Below are 24,249 nucleotides of genomic sequence, written 5' to 3'. Positions count from 1 at the left end.
GAGATAATGCGCTGTTGGGCTCTATTTGCCACTGCTTCTTACAGAGATACTGTCTCTTAAGAATGCCACTGGGGAGAAGGCAGGAGCTGGAACTCCCAAGGAGACGACCTAAGGGATGGTTCTGGGGAAGATGACTGGTGCCCTCTAGAGGAAAAGGCAGCACAACATCACCATGATAGTCAAGGGGTCTGCTCTAAAGAAAGAGAATAAACTACTGAGGGAGAATTAGGACAGTTAGTGGAGATGTTGGCACCTCAGTGTTAAGTACCCCTCATTCTAGTATTACTGATGTAAAGGCTGGCATTTGCCTCATGACCCTAAAGCAAAGCCTGTCAATGGGCTTTGCCAATGCATTCAGCTTTCTGTATTTTAAAAATTATCTCCTTCTTAAATTTTAAAAGATGATGGAATGCCCAACTACAGTATTTATACATGCATATTTGCATAGTGTCAAAACGTTTTTTTTTTTTTAAGGGAAAGGATTATGGTTAGCTGGAATAGTAATAAGCTGGTAGAGAAGGAGAGGGAATTAGAATACAATGAAAGTCAAGAGGCATAAGAAGGCTTCTAGGGTGCTGGCAATGTTCTATTTCTTGATCTGGACAAAAATTCAGCTGAACATTTGTGTTTCATGATTTCTTTTTTTCTGTACATGTGTTATGTATTTTCCACAATAAGAAGGTTTAAAAGAAATAATAGGAACTAAGACTCATTGGATATTTGAAGACAATCCTTGATGTGAAAGTATAAAATCCAAATAAAGAAAAACGGACTCCAGAGGAAATACAAAAATGAAAGAGAACTTAAAAAGAAAAAGTTAATTTTGCCATGAAATTCTTTTAAAAATTATATCCTTAAACAAGAAGAAAATGTAATTGAAAATTAAATAGAGACCTAATTTTAAAAATGGGCAAAAAGTCTAAATAGACACCTCTTTATAGAAGATATACAGGTGGCAAATAAGCATATGAAAGGGTATTGAGCCTCATATGCCGTTATTCAGTGGAATTTCAAATTAAAACAACAAGATACTGCGATGCCTGATTGTCTGCCTTCAGCTCAGGGCACGATCCTGGAGTCCCGGGATTAAGTCCCACATCAGGCTCCCTGCATGGAGCCTGCTTCTCTCTCTGCCTATGTCTCTGCCTCTCTCTCTCTCTCTCTCTCTCTCTCTCTCTCTCTGTCTCTCATGAATAAATAAATAAAATCTTAAAAAAAAAAAAACAAGATACTATTACACGCCTGTTAGAATGGCTAGAATCTAAAGCCCTGACTATACCAAATGGTGTCAAGGATGTGGAGCAACAGGAAATTTTATTCACTGCTGGTGGGAATGCAAAATAGTGCAGCCACTTTGCAAGGCAGATGGGCAGTTTCTCACAAAGCTAATCATACATGACCTAGTTATTGTGCTCCTAGATGTTTACCCAACTGATTTGAAAACTTATGTTCAAACAAAACCTACACAGACATATTTATAGCAGCATTATTTATAATTGCCAAAAAATAGAAACACCTAATACACACCCTTGTGAGGTGTGTATACACATCTTCAGATTGGAGACAAATAATCCAGAAAACTTCCAGAGAGATTTTTTTAAAGGTTATTTTTATAGAATAAGCAACTTTCTTTTCAGCAACATTGAATACCAAAAAAGATTGGTAAGATCTTCAAAAATTTGGGGGAAAATTATTTTGTATCTTGAATTCTAAAACTTGCCAAATAACGAATCAAATTTGAAGGCAAACTAAAGTCCTTTTTGGATGCTCAGGTTTCAAAATTTTCTTTCCACTATAGTAGTTACTGTAAGTTACTATACTTAAAGAAGTTACAAAATAACCCTTTAAGAACAAGAAATAATCTTATAAGAATAAAAAACTGTGGGATTCAAGAACTTTCAAGGGAAGAGGAGATGAGGGTATTATATAAAGCTTTAATATAAAGGAAGCAAACAGAACAATAACACAAACTTATTAGTATCAAAAGAATTATAATAAAAAGAACAGAAAAATGGGGCACCTGAGTGGGTCAGTGGTTGAGAGTCTGCCTTTGGCTCAGGTCGTGATCCTGGTGTCCTGGGATCGAGTTCCACATCAGGTTCCCTGTGGGGAGCCTGCTTCTCCCTCTGTCTATGTCTCTGCCTCTCTCTCTCTGTGTATCTCTCATTAATAAATAATATCTTTAAAAAAAAAGAACAGAAAAATATCTGTTAAGTCAATAAAGGTAAGTGAATTTAATTCATCAATTAAAAGAAAAACATTCAGATTAGATCTCAAAGTAAAATCCAATACTGTACTGTACATAAAGCAAAATGACACCAAAAGCACAAAAAAAACAAAAGAAAAAATAAACTGGATTTCATTAAAATTAAAAATGTTTATGCTTCAAAGTAAAAAGACAACATAGAATGGGAGAACATGTTTGTAAATCATGTATCTGATAAGCAACTGATATCTAGAACATATAAAGAACAAATAACCCAATTAGAAATTTGCAAATTGGGACGCCTAGGTAGGCTCAGTGGTTGAGCACCTGCCCCTGGCTCAGGGCGTGATCCGCGGTCTCAGGATCAAGTCCCACATCAGGCTCCCTGCCTGGAGCTTGCTTCTCCCTCTGCCTACATCTCTGCCTTTCTCTCTCTGTGTCTTTCATGAATAAAAAAATAACATCTTTTTTTAAAATGTGCAAATTGGGATTCATGGGTGGCGCAGCGGTTTAGCGGCTGCCTTTGGCCCAGGGCGCGATCCTGGAGACCCGGAATCGAATCCCACGTCGGGCTCCCGGTGTATGGAGCCTGCTTCTCCCTCTGCCTGTGTCTCTGCCTCTCTCTCTCTCTCTGTGACTATCATAAATAAATAAAAATAATTTTAAAAAAATAAAATAAAATAAAATGTGCAAATTATCTGAATAGACATTTCTCCAAAGAAGATACACAAATGGTCAATGAATCTCAAGTTATATTAGCTATCAAGAAAGTGCAAATCAAAAGCATTAAAAAGATAGTAACAAATGTTGGCAAGGATATAGAAAAATTGGAGCCCTCACGCATTGTTGATAGGAATGTGTAACTGTACAGGCACTGTAGAAAACAGTCTGGCAGTTCCTCAATAGTTAAATTATATGATGCAGCAATTCTACTCCTATATATCTATCCAAGAGACATAAAAATACATGTCCACATATGAACTGTACACAAATGTTCATAATAACATTATTCATATTAGCCCCCAAAGTGGAAACAACCCAAATATCCATATACTCTTGAATAAATAAAATGTGATATAGCCATTTAATAGAGTATTTGGCAATTTAAAAAGTGAGGTGTTGATTCTTGCAAGTATAAAAGATTTTCTTTTTTATTTTTAAGTTTCTTTAAAAAATAATGAGTTAAAGCAGTATAATAATATATTATGTGCTGTTATGGGTTGAGAATTATGTTCCTCAAAATTCATATGCCGAAGTACTAACCCCCAACACCTCCAAATGTATTTCCTTATCTGGAAATAGGATGAGAGCTGATGTAATTATTTAAGTTAGGATGGGGTCTTAACTGGATGGAGTAGGGTGGGTCTCTAATCCAATATAACTGGATCCTTATAAAAAAGGGGAAATTCAGACAGAGACATGAACACAGAGAGAATGCCATGTGAAGACTGAATTATGCTGCCACAGTGAAGGAGCTACCATAAACTGGGAGAGAGTCCTGGACCAGATTCTTCCTTAGTGCCTTCAGAGGGAATGTGGCCCTGTCCACACTTTGATCTTGGACTTCTAGCTTCCAGAACTGTGAGATGATAAATTTTTGTAGTTTAAGCCACTCAGTCTGAACTACTTTGTTATGGCAGTCTTACCAAATTAATACATGGAGTTAAGGACATGTAGAAGGGCTGGAGGAAGAGAAATAGAAGTATATTGTTAGAGTGCCATGTGTCAGCAGACTGACATAAGTTAAGGATCTGTACTCTAAAACCTAAAGAAGTACCTTAGAAATGTTATAGCTAATAAGTCATCGAAGGAGATAAAATGGAATTACAAAAATTACATAAAATGGAATTACAAAATGGAATTAAGGATCTGTACTCTAAAACCTAAAGAAGTACCTTAGAAATGTTATAGCTAATAAGTCATCGAAGGAGATAAAATGGAATTGAAAAAAATTCAATTAATTGAAAACAAGTGTTCCCTCCCAAAAGGAGGAAAAAGAACAGATGAGATCAAAAGCTAGAGAATAAATAGTAATATGGTAGATTTAAATCTAGTCACATCAATCATCATACTAAGTACGAAGGTCTAAATATTCAAATGAAAAAGGCAGAGATTGTCAGATTGGATGGAAAGTAAGGCTCAAATTGTGTACAAGAAGCCTACTTTAAACTCAGAGAACAAATAAGGTAAAAGTAAAAGAGTGGAAAATACACACCACACTAAGATTATCAAAAGCAAAATAGGTGGCTATATTAATAACAAAGTAGATTTCAAAGCAAAGACTATAACCAGAGATAAAGAGGACCACTTCATAATGATAAAAAGAAAAGCCAATTGTCAAGAGGACATAATAATCCTAAATAATGATGCACCTAATAATAGAGCTTCAAAATACATGAAGCAAAAATTTATAGAATGGAAAGGAGAAATAAACACATCTACAATTATAGTCAGTGATTTCAATACCCCCTCAATATTTGATAGAACAAGTAGAATAAAAATCAGTAAACAAAACTAGAATAACAACACTACCAATCTACTTGACCTAGTTGACATTTATGGAATACTCTTCCAACTACAGCAAAATATACTGTATTCAAGTACACACAAAACACCATAATAGATCCTATTCTATGCCCATAAAACAACTCAAAACTATAAAGTTATTCATACCATACAAGGTATATTCTCTGACTATAATGACATTAAATTCTAAGTCAATGACAAAAATGTGGAAAATTCCCAAATACTGGAAACTAAATAACACACTTCTAAATAATTCGTGAGTCCAAAAAAAAAGGATTCAAAGGGAAATGAGAAAGTATTTTGACTTGAATGAAAATGAAAACACAATATATTAAAATTTGTGGGATGCAGCTGAAAGTGTTTAGAGGAAAATTTAGAACACTAAACACCTCTACTAGAAAGAGATCTCAAATCTATGATTGCTGTTCCAAATTAGGAAATTAAGGAAGGATATATGAAATACAAATTAATAAAGGAATAATAAAGAAAGTAATAAAGATTACAGCATAAACCAATTAAATATAAAACAAAAAAAAACAACAGAGAAAAATAATAAAACCCCAAATTGGTTTTTGAAAAGATCCATAAAACGGGTAATTATCTAGGTAGGCTATAGGAGTTGGAAGAATTTGGGGATTGATCACAAAAAAGATATGACCACCAGGTGGCAGTAGCACACCGTAAGTTTTATTTGGGTGACACCTGGGCAGGTTGACCTGCGAGAAATCCTTCACAGCATGAAGAGGAAGAGGGAGAGCAGAGAGCTTGCTTGTGTGTTAAGATGATGTCACTCGGTAGTAACACTGAGAGTCCCCAGAATGTGGAGCTCTGAAGGGCAGCACCAGCACGGAGCCTTATTTTATAACAACTGGGTTTATCTATGGCTAGCAGATGTTAGGTGTCATTTCCTAGAGTAGACAAAGCAGAGAGCCTGCAAATAACTAAAAATATGCTAATAAGCAGATATAATAATAGTAAGAGCTATATTTAAAACTCTTGTATAGGTAAAATTTGAGTTTAGCATCAGCAGGCTTTTGAGCTAACAGGTCCTAGGCTTCTTTTAATGAGCTAAACAACACAGGGCCAATATACAAGAGGTCATCTTTGGCTCATAAATTTATTTATTTATTTATTTATTTATTTATTTATTTATTTATTTATTTATTTATTTAAAGACTTTATTTATTCATGAGAGACAGAGAGAGAGAGAGGCAGAGTCATAGGCAGAGGGAGAGGCAGGCTCCATGCAGGGAGCCCAACGTGGGACTTGATCCTGGGTCTCCAGGATCAGGTCCTGGGCTGAAGGCGGTGCTAAACCGCCGAGCCACCCGGGCTGCCCTGGCTTATAAATTTAATAATCCAACCCTCGGGTCCATGTTGTTTTATCATTTTAGTTACATGTTAATGCAGTATGCCTCAGTTTGGAGCCCATGACAAAGCATTTTAAAGCCCCAGAATCCTATGAGAGTAAAAGCATGATTTCAAAGCCCATTTGCAGCTAGTCTGTCAGGAGAATAAGTCAGAAAATGTTGACTTGTTCAATTTATTTAATCTGTAAACTGTTATTAAAGGGACATGCCTCTTTAATGCATGTCCTTGGCTATCTTTAAAACATGTAGCAAAATGTGTTAAGTGTGCAGATCCTGCTGCCTTCAGCAGCCAGTAAGTAATCTAGGACTATGTGTTGATACATCAGTGGATGTGGAATTGACACTGGCAAGGACAGGAACTTGGGTAAGGAAAGGACATAGCAACAGAGAGGGGTTAGAGTCAGGGATCATCTGCACCCAGCAGTAGAGGAATCTATCTTCTGGGTATTGTCCAAATGATGTTGCCCAGTCTGTGATGATGAGTTCAATCTGATAGGTGTCAGATGCAGATCCAGACTTGTTCCTCAGTGTCATTAAGTGGCAAATGACAGTGGCTTTCTCTCCAGATGGTGGTAGGTGGTTTGCTTAGCTAAATGCTGTATGATGAGTGGACGCAGGCTAAGGACAGTCACAGAGTAAGCTCATATCAGGTCCTCATCCTACATTTTGCTGAAGTTCTGATCAAATAGTTAGCCCATTAGCCCCCAACCAGGAGTTGGTAAAAATATAAATCTTAGGAAAATGTCTGTCGATGGCATATGCTATTGCTAGAAGTATTGCACTCAGCTCAGCCCATTGGATGCTTTGGTCTCTCCCCCATACGGAAATTAATCTGAATATGGGCCATAGGCTGAGGCTGTCCACTGTTTGGCTCCTTGAAGCCCCATGCTCATGCCATTGGTAAAGAGATCATTGATTGTCTCATTTTGTGAGTGCTGGTCACCCTACCTCTAATCTCCATTGAGCAAAAGATGAGACACTCTTGGGGACTTTGGCAAGTTAACTTAGTGTCAGGGCATGTGGCCATGTCCTCGCAGAGTAGTGATACTCCACACTCCACAGGCCAAGTTGGGCTTGATCCTGTAGATAGCAATTCCATCTTAAGAAAGTTGTGGCTTCCATTTTACAGAGAGCTTTTTTCCATTATTCAGAGCATAATAGGAATCTTGCTCCATAGTAAATTGACCCTGCTCCAGTGTGGGCTTCAGTCCTGGTAAGCACCCAGTATGCTGCTTCTCTAGTGGCGAACACCTTTACATTGAGTCTGGGAGTTGCTGGCACTACAAGTCCATGGGTAAGCGTTTACCTGTCCATCTGGTCCAGAGATTTTGGGAAGCAATCTTGGGGTGGCTGAAAGTTCTAGTTTTAAGTCTTGCCTTCGGTTTATCTAGCATTTGTTATTATTGCTCAGGCCCCTAGTGGAAAATGGAAAACTTACGAAGAATCAATAGAGGGACACCTGGGTGGCTCAGCAGTCGAGTGTCTGCCTTTGGCTTGGGGTGTGATCTTGGAGTCCCACCGGATTGAGTCCCACATCAGGCTTCCTTCATGAAGTCTGCTTTTCCCTCTGCCTGTGTCTCTGCCTCTCTCTGTGTGTGTCTGTCATGAATAAATAAATAAAATCTTAAAAAAAAAAAAAAAAAACCTCACTAGATGGGGACCAACCAACACTGGAGGTGAGGAACACATTGGTGCCAGAATCCAAACATTCCTGCTAAATGTTGAGCCTCCTCTGCTGACCTGGGAGGTTCATGCTAGCAGTTTGTCTTTTACTAGAGCATTAGTCAGCGAGGGCTGCCCTAACAAAGCACCACAAATTGGGGTTGGAGTGAAACTTAAACAACAGACATTGATTGTCTCATGGTTCCGGAGGCTGGATATCTAAGACCAAGCTGTCAGCAGGGTTGGTTCTATTCATGCTTCTCTCCTAGTTTCTGGCACTTTGCTGGCAAGCTTTGGTGTCCTTGGCCTATAGAAACGTCACCCTGATCTTTGTCTTCATCTTCCCAATGTTCTCCCTGTGTGTCCCCTTCTTGTAAGTGCACCAGTCATTCTAGAGTAGAGATCTGCCCTATTTTAGTATGACCTAACTTAACTAATTACATCAGCAATGACCCTTTATCCAAATAAAGTCACATTCTGGTCAACTTCAACATATGAATTTTGAGGGGACACAGTTCAAGCCATAGCCACTAGACAGCCATGAGTGAAAGACCTGACCCCTCCCTCCTCCTCTCCCCACTTACCTCTATTTCTCTTCTCCTTCTCCTCTTCCTTTCCTTCCCCTCTCTCTCTTCCTCCAAAAGAAGTCCAACCCTTAGTGCTGGCTATAGAAGTAAACGGAAAATGACTGAAATGAGAGCGTACAAATGGGAATTTCAGAGTAAGGAGTAGGGACAGTTACACGCCACATTGTTGTTTAAGTATCTGGGGAGTCCCAAAGGCCTTCCTTGGGCATTATTTCTTCTATAGCTGGTGCCTCTCTGTAGAGGGCAGTCCTTGAAAGTCATGCCCTCAGGGGAGCTTTGTGAGTGCGAAGAAAAAGGTGCAGAGCACTGTACCTGCTGGGCCCCCATTTGCTGTTTTGAAAGGGAGCACATATAACTACATACACACACAGAAGACAGTGAAAACTGTAGATTGCCTCTATGTGGTAGGAAGATTTTTTACTCTTATCCTTTGAAATGTTTCTTTTTTAACCATGGGCATTTTTCACTTTCCAATCAAAAAATAATAATAATGTGAGAACCACACAGGACCAAGTGGGTAAGGATCCAAGTTGTGCCTCTGGAGGCTGCATGAGCTGCTGCCCACACTGCTGGAAGGCCTCTCCTGGATGCGTGCATGGGTTACAAGAAACACAATGTGTTTGACTGGAAGGATAATTATTTTAATCCACCAGTCATGTCAACCAGCAGATTTGCCTTTGAATATCTTATCAAACTTCCCCCAAAACTGCTCTTTTTGAATTTTCTTACCATTACAGGCATTCAAAGAACTCTGAAGATAATGTCAAGATTTGTTAAATATTTTGAACAATGGCAAGTACTCAATTTTGGAATAAGCATATGCCTTCTCAGGGTGATTATATTCACAAGATGAATACCAACACTTCATTTTTACCATATACCAAGCAGTTCCCAGGCATGACCTTACTTCCTTCTAACAACTGCTCTATAAGGGAGGTAGGGTGCCATCATATCCCCACAGGAATCAATCAGTAAAGTTACTTATGCAAAGTCAAGTGCTGGAGGAGCCAGGATTCAAGGCTAGGTCTAAGCAAATTCTGGAGCCTGGGCATGCAATCCTTATACTATTGCTAGCTGAGGTAAAGGAAATATAAAGCCACACACCACCAAGTGCAATGCTAAATTAAGCAGTGAGATTAAAAGCACATAGAAAACTGAAAAATATTCACAATGAGGTAGCCTCACCTAATGAGCTACCTATTGTGTGCTGGGCATCCTTCTGAGCACTTCCATCCCCATGACTTCTCTGTGCAGTGGGCATCAATGCCTTCAAGGAGAAGGAAACCAGGGCTTAGTGAGTTGAAGAGACTTTTGCCCTAGGCCACATAGCCCATGGATGACAGAAGGGGAAGAGGACTTGGGGTCATATGACTTCCGCTTCCATTCTTGTTCCCATCCTGCTACGTAAGTGATCTCAATATGTCCGTGAGTGAACAGATGAAAAGAAGACCACCATGAAGAGTCCCACTCCCTCCCCAACTTTAATAACACCATGGCCCTATGCTACCTGAGCTGGGATGTGGTCTGAGGCAAATTCATTCTCCCCCCTGCCTTCTCAACGAGAACCCAGGACACTGTTGATCAAGGAAGGGAGAACAAAGATAATGAGTGGCTGGGGCTCTCCATCTTACCTTGGCCCTATTCCCTGGGTCCTCCTGTGTATAGATTTAGCCTTTGTGCACATGGGCACTTGGAGAAGGTCTGCAACCAAGATCCTCACTACCAGTGTGCTTTGTGCTAGCTACCATTCTGAAATTAAGGGCTCCTATAGGGGTAACAGTCTTGGGGCCTGGCTGGGTTTCACCTGGACACTTAGTACTGTGAGCTGGGGAGAAGGCTGGCCTGAAATGGGTCTATATCAAGTTTCTGATCACATTTCATGGATAAGGGTGATCACTGTGGCTATGACTCCAGATGGTTTGTGGACATCACTGGGAAAAAACAGCTGGGTTGGCTGAAGGGGGATGCCATTTTGCTTAGATTTCTACAGAGAAAAATGGTACCAGGAGACCTTATGTTCTCAGATACTTTAAGACAAGAAAATTTCAAAAACCTTCCTGAATGGTTTAGACATATGTGTCTGATGATGTCACAACTAATGATCTGAAAACAACAAATATCCCTCCAAATATGTCAGTATTGAGAAGATTCCTAGCATTCACATCCGGCATTCCCAAAGGTTCCACACCAAGTCTATTGCTTATCTTTCTTGGCAGCAATTTATTATTATTTTTTTTAAGACAGATCTTTTTTTCTTAAGATTTTTAAAATTTATTCATGAGAGACACAGAGAAAGGCAGAGACACAGGCAGAGGGAGAAGCAGGCTCCATGCAGAGAGCCTGATGTGGGACTCGATCCCAGGACTCCAGGATCACACCCTGGGCTGAAGGCAGGTGCTAAGCCGCTGAGCCACCCGGGCACCCTCTTGGCAGCAATTTAAAGAAATACCTAGTAGCTGATGTCTGTCAGCTCTGTGACTCCACTTGGAGCTCCAGCCTTATATATCCAGACCAGCAAGGGTCATCTCCCTGGCTCAGTGAGCCACAGGTACTTCAGATCATCACCCTTACTCTTCATCTTCACCAGTCCCATCGGGCTTTCCCCTATATGCTCTACCCTCACTAATAGTACCCCATCCTCCTTCTCTGACTGACAGTGAAATGTGGAACAAGTTCTAGCAATTCTTTCTCTGAAGATCTTCCTATTTGTTGTCTCTTCATTCTCAAAATTATTATCCTACTCAAAAACTGTCTCCCATCAGAGCTATTACAACTACATAGTCAACCCCCCTGCTTCAATCATGAAATTTTTCCTTCAGATCAAAGCATATTCAGAAGACAAATACAGTAGCAAAAGCAAGCTACTCCGGAAGAAGGAAACAGAAAGGAATCAGGCACAGGTATGAAAACCTGTGGCCACTAAGGCCACCTTCTAAGTGTTGTACATTCCTCTTCCTGGAATCTCTGCAGTTACCTGAATACACATGGTAGGGTTTCAATCCTTGGGATATATTGTTTCTTCTGCTCAATGTCTTCCCTGCTTGTCTGCCCAGCACAGAGTTAAAGCTTGAAACCTAGAACCAGAAAAAGCCAAATTTGAACCTCAGCTCCAAGTACTAGCTATGACCTTGGTCCTTTCTGAGCTTGTTTCTGCATCCTTAAGATAAAGGTAATACCAACATTTATGTCATAAAACTGTTAACAGCCTTAAATGATACCATATTTAATTTGCTTAGTGGAGAGTAAGCACTCAATAAATGTTCACCATCATAATCATCCTTGCCCTCAACACTGCCTCCTGCATGGTTTTTCTTGATCTCCTCCAGCTGTACTCCTAGTAAACCCACCATAATGCATTTCTTATTAAGAAATAAGTTAAATTTGCTTTTCTGTGTCCTTCCTCACATTGTGACCTAATTAAAGGGAAGAAGCTCCTCTTTGGTTCTCTGCTATTCAGCATATCCAGCACCTACAGGGCTCAGTGTTCAATGAATTGATTAATGAAGAAAGGACGTAGTAAGGGCCATTAATGAAGCAAGTTTACAGAGTGTGTATGATGTGACAGGCATTGTTCTGCTTGCTGGGGATACATCAATAAATAAAACAGATGGAGTTCCTGCCCTCATGGAGCTCCCACTCTAACAGGGAGGATGTACTCAATAACAAACAAGTAATTATATAGTAAGTTAGATGGTGCAAAGCACTTCAGGGAAAAATTAAGTGAGGGACAGGTGTTGCTTCCTCATATAAGAAAACCAGGCAAGGTGTCACAGATAAGGTGACATTTGAACAGAGACCAAAGGAGTGAGAGAACAAGGTTGGTGGATATTTGAGAAGACAGGGCAGGAAAATGTGATCCAGACTGGGAATAGCTGGGTGTACAGGAAGAAAGGGAAGCTGGCCAGTGGGCTCTGGAGTGGAGCAAGTGAAGGGAAGAGTAGCATGACATGACACCAGAGTGGCTATGGGAATTGCGGAGTACAGACAATGGGCCATGTGGGGATCAACCAGTCCTTAATGATGATACAAGCTATACTAACTGATTGTTTTCCTGGGTGTCTCAAAAATCCTGTTCATTTACCCATTTTAAAATGCAGCAGAAAGGAAAACTTTTGTAGCCTTATCAGCCATAAGTACAAATGAAGTCATTTCATAGTAATAGCTGAATCTCAATGGCTTTGAATGCTCACCTATGCAAATGTAGGGAGTCCTACCTCAAGGAAAACCCTTCCTCCTCAAATATTCTAGGAATCCTAAGGGTGCACATGATCCTATATGGGTTGTGATGGCCACTCCGTTCAAGCTTTTGCAGCTCCGGGCCTGACAATTCCACAGATAGACCTGAAGAGGGAGATTCATTCCTGTCACCATGCCCTAAGTTGGTTGACCAGAGGAGCTGCCAGGACTCTACAGGGCTATAAGGTGAGAGTGTTCCTTCTGCATACGGATAACCAGGGTTATTCCACAGCAAAACATTTTGAACTCCAGTGTTACATCATCTATCAACACAGTTTTCAGTTCACACATACAGCCCATTTCTTGGGTCCCAAGAGAGCAAATCTACTTCCATGTTAGTGGGCTCAGGACATACCATGACCTTCAGTGTGCTTCCAAAATTCTATCTTCTTGAGAAGAAGGGCTTGCCCTGTTAGTCTGGTCCTTCTCTTACAATGAATTTTCCCTTGGGATTCCCATGGTCTCTGCAGGTGGGCCTCTGCCTGGGCCACATCAGCCCATGAATCCTATCAATGATCAAAACCAACAGTGGACAGAATTGAAGACTTTTCCCAGGATCCTCAGCCCTAACAGAAATGAGTGCATGGAGCATCTATAGAAGGTTATCCCCAAACTATTTAGCAGTATGGCTGAAGCTCAGTCATTCCCCAGCCATGACCCTCAGAGGCCCTTCATCAGAATATTAGCACTAACCGTGTCCTGAGGTCTTCCATGTATTATTCATGGAATGGTATCTTGAATGGTAACAGCAAAATCTGGAAAAGAATGGACACAGGTATTCACTGAAGATGGTACAAAGTTTAAACAAGATCCAAAACAACTACAAAAATTCTAAGCAATGATTTAAATCCTAGTATTTCACCTAGAAAACACTGCAGAATAACTGAAAGCTTTGGAGGCAGGAATAATGAACTCCAGATCCATTGGTAGTTTGCTACTTATAGTGACTTTGGGTGGTCATTTTACTTTGAACACATTTTTCTCACTTACAGAAAGATAACAGTGGCTTATTGTGAAACCTAAATAGGTGATTACTGAACACCACGAAACATGAGGCCAGCTGTAGTTCCTCTCCCTTTCAGCAGAGACATGCACAGGATGGTACAGTCCTTATAATACCTTCTAGGTTATGGGGTTGACTTATAAGGTTTTGCTTTAAAATTTTTAAAAAAATAAAACTGGTTGATATGAGGTCAATTTCATTCTGAATTCTACTCTAAGGATAACATGATTATGCTGAAAGTCTACCAGATTTTCTCTTTTTTAAAAATTTCATAGTGAACACTACTTCTTAGGAAACCCCTGAATGTCTTTTTCCACCTCAAGGTTTTCTGACTTCCTCAGTAAAAATAGTAAAGCAACACTTAGAAATAGCCAGAAAATAAAAGCCAAGAACTGAAAGTCTGAACAATAAAATCTATCACATACTTCATGTGGAAAAGATCCAGCTGAAGAGGTGGCCAGGGATCTGGAATCAGGAGACCTGACCTCGAAGTCTGGCTCTGCCACTTACCAGGTTAGCGGAACCTTGATCTTTGTACACTTGATTTCTTGTCTTCATCAGTAAAATAGGGACAATATCATCATTCATAGAATTAAGTACAATCAATGTCAAAATGTGAAGTGCCATATGTTAGATCAGTTCACCAAACTGAACGGTGACAATCAGATGGATATGGTCCTTGACCCCTGGGAACTCACAACCTCTTTAATTTGGTCCTACTTCCTCCTGATATGTTTCAGAAGAGGTCAGCTTGAAAGGGTTGTCCACAACTACACTGGTCAACTACCATGTAAGTTCCTCACAAGACCAGTGCTTACCAACCTCTGCCAGGCTCACACAGAACTGGCCTGGCAAACTATTTCTGTACTATCTCTAGCCAAAAAAGTAACTTCTTTTCTCAAAACATATACAAGAAAGAAGAGAATTATAAAGAAATCACCCCTTCTCCAAACTCAAAGGACAGGAAAGCATAACCTCTTTTTCTCTCCTGACTCTTAACCCATGAGCTCTGATTTCTATCACCACAGAGATCCTCACATTTTGGGAGACCAAGCTCCGTCTCTTTACTTTCAGTCCACGGACTTTTTAACATGTCATCTTCATAAGACATTTACAAAGTATTTTATTTAAAGCCTATTGCTCTCTAGTCAAATAAACCCCAGGAATAACTAGTTAGCTGTCTTAGGGCCCATAACTGCATTTCCACCATGGAAAGAACCTACAGAACCAGGGCCCACCCTTTGTAAGAACCGAGCTAGTCCTGGGAGCACAGACTCAAACCCTCATCTCCTAGTGAGCAGTGTTTTCACTAGTTGCTCTTTCAAATCCTGCTCTAAAGCAGCAATAATGTTTTTATTTTAAGATTTATTTGAGAGAAAGAGAGCACAGGGGGAGGGACAGAGGGAGAGGAGATAAGAGCATCTCAAGCACACTCTGTGCTGAGCAGAGCCCAACTGGGGGCTCGATCTCATGACCTCAGCCAAAACCAAGAGTTGGACACTTAACTGCACCACTCAGATGCCCCAACAGCAAGAATGTTTTTTAAAAATCTTCTAAGCAAATCCTTTTACAAACTATCACCCTGAAGTTTTGGTCAGATCTTTACATTTTAAATATTTTATTATGATTTTTTTATTATTTATTCATGAGAGACAGAGAAAGAGGCAGAGACACAGGCAGAGGGAGAAGCAGGCTCCATGCAGGGAGCCTGATGTGGGACTCGATCCCGGGACCCCAGGATCACACCCTGGGCCGAAGGCAGGCGATAAACCGCTGAGCCACCCAGGGATCCCCAGATCTTTACATTTTAATGTACTTGGCTTGCTTAAGAGGAGACATACAGGTAATGCTGTGACATACCACTTTCTTTAAAAAAAACAATGAACATATAAAATGCATGTGTAGCTCAATGGTACCCAAATCAGCCAACTTGAGACAACTCACTACAGAAACACATGCATTTTTATAACATTTCTAGCCTATGTCTACACTAGACAATTCCACCTCTCAGGACTTCTCTACATCTCTGCAATCCTTTTATATACAAGTAACCTACTCCACACTTTACTCCACACTTCACTCTACCAGTGCATCTGAGGCTGGAAGACTTCTGCTACCACAAGAGGGTAAGATTAGAACAGATACTGTATGGAGCTTGGCCTGACAATCTCTGCCTGTTTGAGAGGAAGAGTAGTGTGCCTGTGGGTGGGGAGAAGGCGATTTGGAAACAATGGTTAACCTGATACCCTCCAAAAAAATGTATTTTACTAGTAAAGGGGTCAGTCACTCTCTGGCTCCCACGGTACAATCTTAAAAGGCCAGGAAGCAGTTGGATGATATAATTAAAGTGATGCAAGAATAAAATCTCTGTCAACCAAGAATTCTCTATTTGGCAAAACTATCCTTCAAAAATTAGGGAGAAATTAAGACATTCTCAGATAAACAAATGCTATGGAAATTTACTATCACTAAACAAGTTCTATAAGAAATGCTAAAAGTAAAGGTGGTCTTTCAGGCTAAAAGGACACTAGTAACTTGAAGCCATACAAAAATGTAAATCTTTCCAGTACAGGTAAATACATGGACAAACATAAAACCCACTATCATAACTTCTTTTACTGGGTTTAAAATTTGTGACATCAATAACATAAAGGCAAGTAGACTACAAAGAAATGGTGTGATTGAAATTACTGAAAAATATTTATAACTTAGGATGTTATAAGTAATTACACAACTACAAAGAAAATGTCCATAGAACATACACTGAAATGTTGTGCAAAGAAATGAAAAAGAATATACAGAAAGACATCCTGTGTTCATGTCATAGACTGGAAGACTTAATATTGTTAAAATGTCAATAATACCCAGTGATCCGTAGAACCAATGCAGTCGCTATCAACATCCCAATGGTTACTGAAGAAACAGAATAATCCACCTCAGAATTCATATGAAACCTCAAAGAACCCAAATAGCTAAACCAATCTTAAAAAAGAAGAAAGTTGGAAGACTCACACTTCTGGATTTCAAAATTTACAAAGCTATAGTAGTCAAAACAATGTTGAGCTCTTGCTCTTTTCCTCATGCCAATGAGTTGTTCAGAGGCGGGGTTTCAGATATACTCAAGATTGGGCTCCACCCTAGCCCACCACTGTGGCTGAGGAAGGCATTGCTGCTGGAAGTGTAATGGACCTTAATACTGCTTTACAAGGGGTGTTGAAAACTGCCCTCATCTACAGTGGCCTAACATGTGAAATTCGCAAAGCTGCCAAAGCCTTAAGACAAGCACCAAGGCCAACTTTGTGTGCTGGCATCCAACTGTGATGAGCTTATGGGTGTCAAGTTGGTGGAGGCCCTTTGTGCTAACCACCAAAATCAACCTAATTAAGGTTGATGACAAAAAGTTAGGGGAATGGGTAGGCCTCTGAACAGAGAGGGAAACTCCATAAAGTAGTTGGTTGCAGCTGTGTGGCAGTTAAGAACTATGGCAAAGAATCTCAGGCTAAGGACGTCATTGAGGAATACTTCAAATTCGAAAAATGTACAAGTAAAAAACTTGGTTCTTGTTCCTAACAGTGTCATGCTTGCACAAAGACAGTCATATAGACTGACAGTTAAGTGAGCCCAGAAACAAACCCTGTATACATGGCCAAATGATACTTGACAAGGGTGCCCAGACCATTTGATGGGAATAAAGAGTGAAACGGCAATTCATAAAAATGGGAAAAGTATTTGCAAATTATTTATCTGATAAGTTATTACCCAGAATTTATACAGAACTCTAACAACAAATTACTTGGGCAAAATATTTGAATAGGCATTTTCTCCAAGAAGGTAACAAAAGCACTAATTAGCATATGAAAAGATGTTCAGTATCACTAATCATAAGAAAACTAAGTCAAAACCACAATGACATACCATCTTACACTCATTAGGATGGCTACTATCAAAAAACAAAAACAAAATCCAAGAAACAAAAGAGTTGATGTGGCTGTGGACAAATTAGAACTCTTTGCACTATTGGTAGGAACGTAAAATGGAGCAGGCGTTTTGGAAAACAGCATGTCAGTTCCTTAATATTAGACTTATCCTATCATCCAACAATTCTACCTCTAGATATACACTCGAAAGAACTGAAAGCAGGGTCTCAAAGAAATATTTGCACTCCCTTATTCATGGCAGCAATTTCCACAACAGCCAAAAGGTAAAAGCCACCCAAATAGCCACCAACAGATGATGAATGGATAAACAAACCATGGTGTATATGTATGTGTATATATATATATATATATATATATATATATATATATATATATATATATATAATACAGTATTATTCAGACTTAAAATGGAAGGAAATTCTGACTCACGCTTCAACATGAACAAACCTTGAGGACATTATGCTAAGTGAACACACCAGTCACAAAGGGTAAACAATGTATGATTCCATTTTTATGAGACATAATAGTCCAAACCAGAGACAAAGTAGAATGGTGACTGCCAGCGCTGGGGCAGGTGGAAAAGAATGTGGAGTTACTATTTAATGGGTACTTTCATTTTATAAGATGAAAAGATTTCTGGAGATAAAAGGCAGTGATAATGGCAAACAACTGTGAATGGACTTAATGCCACTAACTGTACACTTAAAAACTGTCCTTTAAGGGGTCATATGTGTATTTTACATATTTACACATAATGTAAAATAAAATTAGTCAATAATTTAACTAAAAAAATGATTCTGTATCATTCCATCCAAGTGGTCAGTTACCACCACCAACAATGGAACAAACTAAGGGTCCTTATAGAGAGAAATATGCTTACATATTTGGGGACCAAGAGGAGAGCTATCATCAAGTTACATGTATAAATACTACAAATGTGAACAATTGGTTAAATACAGGTGAAGAGTATATGGGAGTTTATTTTACCATTCTTGCAACAAAATTGACTTGGAAAATTTCAAAACTTAAAAAAAGAACAAAAAAAGCCGTTCTGTTAGGCCAGGTTTGAGAGTTCTGACCCATGGACCAAGGATCATTTATACAGAAACGATCTTTCCGAGAAACTCCTGCAGCATTTTAAATTCCTCAGATATGTTTATCACTTCACTGATACCATGTTTTTTTTATACCACATAGATGAAATCATCAGATACTTGGGAGTTTACCCCAACAACTGGCAAACTGCTATACTGGTAACTTTAAGTCTCTTTTTAAAGCACGATTCTCAAATCTCTCTTTAGAATTTTTAGCGATGACCAGGGTCATCAACATCTGCTTCAGTAGGTGGCTGTGCTTTTACTGCCCTCACATGTTTTTTTTGAGGCGTTGTATATAAAGCAAGAGGACTGTAGAAAATAATTGGTTCCATCTCCACCCAGCAGTTAGCAGTCATCTGATAATATATTATGCACCTGCCTTTTCCAGTTCACTGTCCCATCTGTGCTGTTTGTTGAAAGTAAACGCAGGGGCACCTAGTGGCTCAGACAGTTAAGCATCTGCCCTCAGCTCAGCTCAGGATCCCAGTCCCAGGATTGAGCCCAGCAACAGGCTCCCCCAGCAGGAGTCTGCTTCTCCCTTTCCCTCTGCTTGTGCTCTCATTCTCTCTCAAATAAATAAATAAAATCTCTTTAAAAAGTAAATGCAGAGTTCTGGATTCTTTCGATTAAGTGCATATACCTCATGCTATTTTGGCTGTTCAAAGGCTTTTATGGCAAGTACAACTTTCATGGTTTTTTGAAAATCAAGGTTGTTAGAGACACCTGGGTGGCTCAGTGGTTGAGCATCTGGCTCAGGTTGTGATCCTGGGGTCCTGGGATCGAGTCCCGCATCAGGCTCCCTGCAGGGGAGCCTGCTTCTCCCTCTGCCTGTCTCTTACGAATAAATAAAATCTTAAAAAATAAAATAAAATTAAGGCTGTCAGAAAGCCTATTCCAATTTGTATGAGTAGAACTTTTATAATTGAAATGTAGAACTAGTTCTTGGATTTAGTCATTTTGACTAACCAGAGATTTTTTTTCATAGTTAAATCTGCGGAGACCATTAAGATAAGTTTAAGGTATCACAAAAATAGAGTAATAAACTATAATTATTTCTAACCCAACTGCCCAACTGCTATCAGTAATTGGTAGTGATTTTCAGTTACATCCACATTTCTTCCAAGGCAGTATTTCACAACTTTTTCATTACAGAACCCTTCCCATGAGAAAACGTTAAAATCAAGTAATTAAAATTTCCCTGACAAGAGAAATAGTTAAGACTTTCTCAGTATTTCAACTTCAACTAGAATATCCCAATTCACTTCTGACACTAACCACCTGGAACTCCAGGTTAGCATCACACTCAGGTTTAAGGGCTCAGTCCTTCACAAGACTACCCAATTTTGGATGCCAGCTGCAAGTGAGTCCATGCTCATTTTTGACTGGTTACAAATCTTGGGGTTCCCATACTCCTTTAGGTTCAAAGATTTGCTAAAATGACAGAACTCAGGAAAGCACTATGTTTATGGTTAGTTTTCTTATAAAGGACTCAAAGTAGGAGGACCACCCAAATGAAGAGACACAGGGCGAGTTCTGGGAAGAATCCACTTCCACACCTTCTTTGTGAAATGAAGGCACATCACCACCTCAGGTTGTCACTGTGCTCATCAATCAGGAAGCCCCACTGAGCTTAAGTGTCCAGAGTTTTTAATTGGGGTTTTTAAATTCAGGCATGACCAATTACATACATCACTGGGCACATGACTGAATTCAATACACTCCCCTGTAGGCCTGCCTCAAATCCCAACCCTTGAATTATGTGGTAGATCTTATTGGTGACAGGCCCCATCCTAAAGCTTCTAGAGGCCTACCGAGAGTCACCTCATTAGCATCACAAAGACATTCATATCACCCTGGAAATACCAAAGGTTTTAGAAGCTCCTTGTCAGGAACCCAAGACAGAGACCAGAGAAATTCCTTATTATACCACATTCGGGAAGGCTGGACACAGAAGACAGAGGGTCAGAGCCATTGTAATATCTGAGATATTTTCCCCCCACCAAGAACCAATTTTTATCCCTACTAAGAATACATTCTCTAAGACAATGAAGAGACAGCCCCCCAAAACAGAATGGAACTTTATTGTGTAAAGTTTATAGAAGTATGACTAGTAAGTATTCTTCTGTACAAAGTACACAACAAACAGTTTTTAAATACAAGTGAGAGAAATGTGAGTTCTATGACAACATTTGATACAAGCAGAACCATTTACAGATACACTAAAAAAATTTTTTTAAATATCATCTTCTTTCTCCAAAGAGTCCATTGCGCATTTCTTAGAGATGGGGACACGTCCCATGCAAGGTCACAATGGCATTTTATTGCCCTCGATGCTGATTTTCACTGCGTGTGCAGATCTGCTTTTTTTCCTGATATCTGTGAACTTTCTCATCTGTTTATCCAGTCGACTGATACCCTTCTTGGAGGTCCCCTGAAACTAAGAGTGGGGTAAAAATTAAAGAGCAAATTATTGAAACAAATCTAGTTTTGTCTTTCATCTTTTTTTATCTTAAAGTTCATAGTCAGAAGAGCTGCTATCTCTGGAATAATCACAATATGCTTTGGTGACCTCAGAAAAACAGATCAAGTATACACACCAGCCTTAGCAATGTACACATATTAAACTTTCTCAATGAAGCATAACAGCTGTCTGTGTCTTATTTTAAAATTTGGCCTCAGTCTTTAGAAAGTTTCTAGATGAAAGGAGGAAAATTTAAACTATGATCTCAATTCCATTAAATTACATTTTGACTATGTGCTTTTTCCTTTCAAAGGTCAAACATGGAGCTGAACACTTGATATTCACCTCCCAACAGCATTGGCATGAAGAATAATGATCTTCTAAGGCAAGGAAAGTCATCCGAGGAAAAGATAAGCCTAATGAATGAAGTGAGAGGATAAATAAAGTGAACCCATTAATTCTGGAGCTCTAGTTTCAGACTTGGAGTGATCCTCAGTTTGCCTCAGCAAGTTCTAGAACCCTGGGCAAATCAGGCCCCTGGTCCGTATTCCTTTCAGGACAGCTGAGAGAAGTAAATGAGATAATAGTGTCAAATATCAGCACACAGTCAGTGCTCAAAATAAATATCAGCTATTAACTAGTATTACTACTACTTTGAAACCAATTACATTAATGTTAAATAAATATATGTGACACAAAAAGAAAAGTAAATGAAGTCTTTTGATCCAAGTGACTTACTACTTCTTCCGTATCTTCCTGCTTGGCTTCTATGTTTAAAAGTTTAGTTGTTACATTACTTCTTTTATAATTTCTGTGTGTCTGGAAAAGATGTAGTCTCCAAGAAATTGATACCTTTGGATATGCTTAAGTCTGTCAAAGACCAGGGGGAATTCTTCTTGTTGACAATAATGTTACTGACAACTGTGATCTCTAAGAATGTTGAGTGGTTTAATAAGAGAAGAATTTTTCTACTTCTCCCCAAATGTTTATTACTGAATCATCTGTGAAACTCAATTCCAAGGCTGCTAAAGGAAGGCAGGGCCCAGGAGAGACTGGGGTCAGTTACCAGTATGGTGATGTTCCTTTGAGTTGAGGAGTCTCCCAAGTCTCATCCCACCTCCAGACCCAGCGTGCACCTCAGACAGCAGCAAGGAACCTTAAGTCAGTCTTGAACAAGAGTCACATTGATCATCCACCCTAGACTTTCTAAAATAATCCCAAGTCCAATTATTTATGTCAAATTAACACTTGGCCCTAGTACTTTGAGTTAGCATAAATATTGGTTCTCAGATGAATATCATCTATTAAATCCCTTGATTTCCTGGGCAGTTCTAAACATGTGACCTCCCTTCAGACAATATGTCCTGATGCTTAGTACTTATAGTAGTCCACATCAGAAGCCTTACCTGCTCAGATCTCCACCAATTACCCAACTGCCAGCAGTCTATATGCCAGCAGGAAGGTCTCCCAGGATTCTCTAAGAACCTGAGCCCTCTAGCCTCTGCAAAAGGGACACACCCAAGTCACACTGATCCACTCCCAGTTATATAACTTTTTTAAGACTTGTAGTTTGGCAGACACCTAGTTTCCCCAAGCCTGAGAATACACAGGATCTAGTACCCAACATGCCAAATTCAATGACCTCTCTACTGATTCAACTCTGTACTATCTCTTTAGGACATTAAAAGTGTATGCTGCACTGTTTTATCAGTAAAAAAAAAAACAAAAGCAGCTGAAAAGATTAGCAAGATGGGTTTGCTTAAAAAAAAATTATGGTACAACTGTATTGTGACACAGTATTAAGTCACAGAAGGTTTACTTAAATGAATTTTTACCACGTTAAGTAAAACACAAATCCAACAGAGTATAAAACAACAATTTTGCATAAAAGTTGAAAACAAAAACACCAAACCACAAAACCAGTAATGTTTATATACAATATAAAAAGGATAAAAAGGAAATAACCCAAAATGTTAATACTAAGGTGTGATGGAATTACAAGTGACATTAATTTTATTTGTGCTTTCTGCATTTAAAGTTTATATAAAAACATACAATGCTTTTGCCATTTTACTGTTATCCTAAAACCACTCCATGGAATAAATTAACATATAAACATACAATGTAGTGTAGGTTACTGTATTACTTAGAGGAGTGAAAATCAGAAACCATAGAGGAATAAACAAATTATATATTCACATGATAGACTATTGTGCAGCTGTTATAAATGATAAGGTGATTTAACGAGGGGAAGGGATCAAAGTTATATACAGTATAATTTTGTGAAAAGTATCCATAGGAAAAAAGGGCAAAAATTCTATGAAACTGCTTTTGAATGGCCTTTATAATCTCAAATTTTTCTATAATTATAACCAGAAATAAACCAGGTTTTAAGCATTACTGGAAATACATTTAACACATCAAACTGTTAACAGTGGGAACTTCAAGAAGAGCAGGGCTTTGGAAATGGGGTTATTCTACAGTGTTTTATGTTTACTTATATAATTTCAAAAATAAATCACATTTAAAACAAAAAAAGTTTCATTTGAAAGCCATTTACTCACTCCAATTTTCTCTCTGGAAAATACATTTTATAGTAATACTTATTAGTGTCCGCAATGTGAAAGCCCTAAGTAAATCTGTAAGGACTTTTCCCAAACAGGGAAATTGTGTCAGGGGGTTTAAGGACAATACCCTAAAATGTAACATGAAACTACAGACCCTAAAACATGCCTTATTTTTTTTTGACCGAGCTCTAATTAGCCAGACTTGGGCCTAGATTGGCACGTTATGATCTTGGGAGTACTGGGATGAAGCAAAGGAATTCAGTTTGAATTTCCCTCTCCTCCTGTTAGTCACCTCTCTGCTTTACCAGGAGGCTGGGCCACTTCTTCCCACCTGCCTGTCACCTACTGGATGAATGGGATCAGAACCAGCAACAGTGGCAAACGGGCAAGTGTCCTTCAAGACACACAGCTAGGCTTCCAAAGACTGGCCGCTGAGATTTTATTACAATTTCTTTGCCTTATTTTGTTCTCAATTCTCAAACGGAAGTGTGCTGGGGAAGAAAAAATACTAGTAAGAGAGGGATAGTAATAGGGAAAAGACAGTGAAAAAAGTAAAATTAAAAAGAAAGAGGGGCAGTTGAGGAAGAGAAGGAGTA

The 24,249-nt window shown here is 39.2% G+C and overlaps 1 protein-coding gene, 1 long non-coding RNA gene and 1 pseudogene across 8 annotated transcripts in view; 1 reads left to right on the top strand and 2 right to left on the bottom strand.

Annotated features, from left to right (window-relative positions):
• Positions 1–7,548: 7,548 nt before the first annotated feature.
• Positions 7,549–13,465, bottom strand: LOC144291936 (uncharacterized). The gene is made up of 4 exons (XR_013359478.1): positions 13,281–13,465; positions 11,326–11,425; positions 8,349–8,429; positions 7,549–7,701 (listed from the first exon to the last, which is right to left on the bottom strand). It is a non-coding gene; the product is annotated as an uncharacterized LOC144291936 (long non-coding RNA).
• A 172-nt stretch (positions 13,466–13,637) lies between these two features.
• LOC144291379 (small ribosomal subunit protein eS12 pseudogene) lies at positions 13,638–17,160 on the top strand (annotated as a pseudogene).
• A 3,526-nt stretch (positions 17,161–20,686) lies between these two features.
• Positions 20,687–24,249, bottom strand: part of IWS1 (interacts with SUPT6H, CTD assembly factor 1) — a 40,356-nt gene continuing 36,793 nt past the window's right edge. For 5 of the 7 annotated variants that reach the window (XM_077861256.1, XM_077861257.1, XM_077861253.1 and 2 more), the window contains exon 14: positions 20,687–21,062. In XM_077861256.1, the coding sequence (XP_077717382.1) occupies positions 20,931–21,062 (132 nt within the window). In that variant the 3' untranslated portion in view covers positions 20,687–20,930. The remainder of the gene's footprint in view (positions 21,063–24,249) is intronic. The other 2 variants (XM_077861259.1, XM_077861254.1) reach the window with 1 other exon arrangement.

Source organism: Canis aureus, chromosome 20 (assembly GCF_053574225.1).
Source record: "Canis aureus isolate CA01 chromosome 20, VMU_Caureus_v.1.0, whole genome shotgun sequence".
Taxonomy (NCBI): domain Eukaryota; kingdom Metazoa; phylum Chordata; class Mammalia; order Carnivora; family Canidae; genus Canis; species Canis aureus.
The sequence above is the reverse complement of the archived record's forward strand: the minus strand, read 5'-3'. Positions and strand labels throughout refer to the sequence as shown.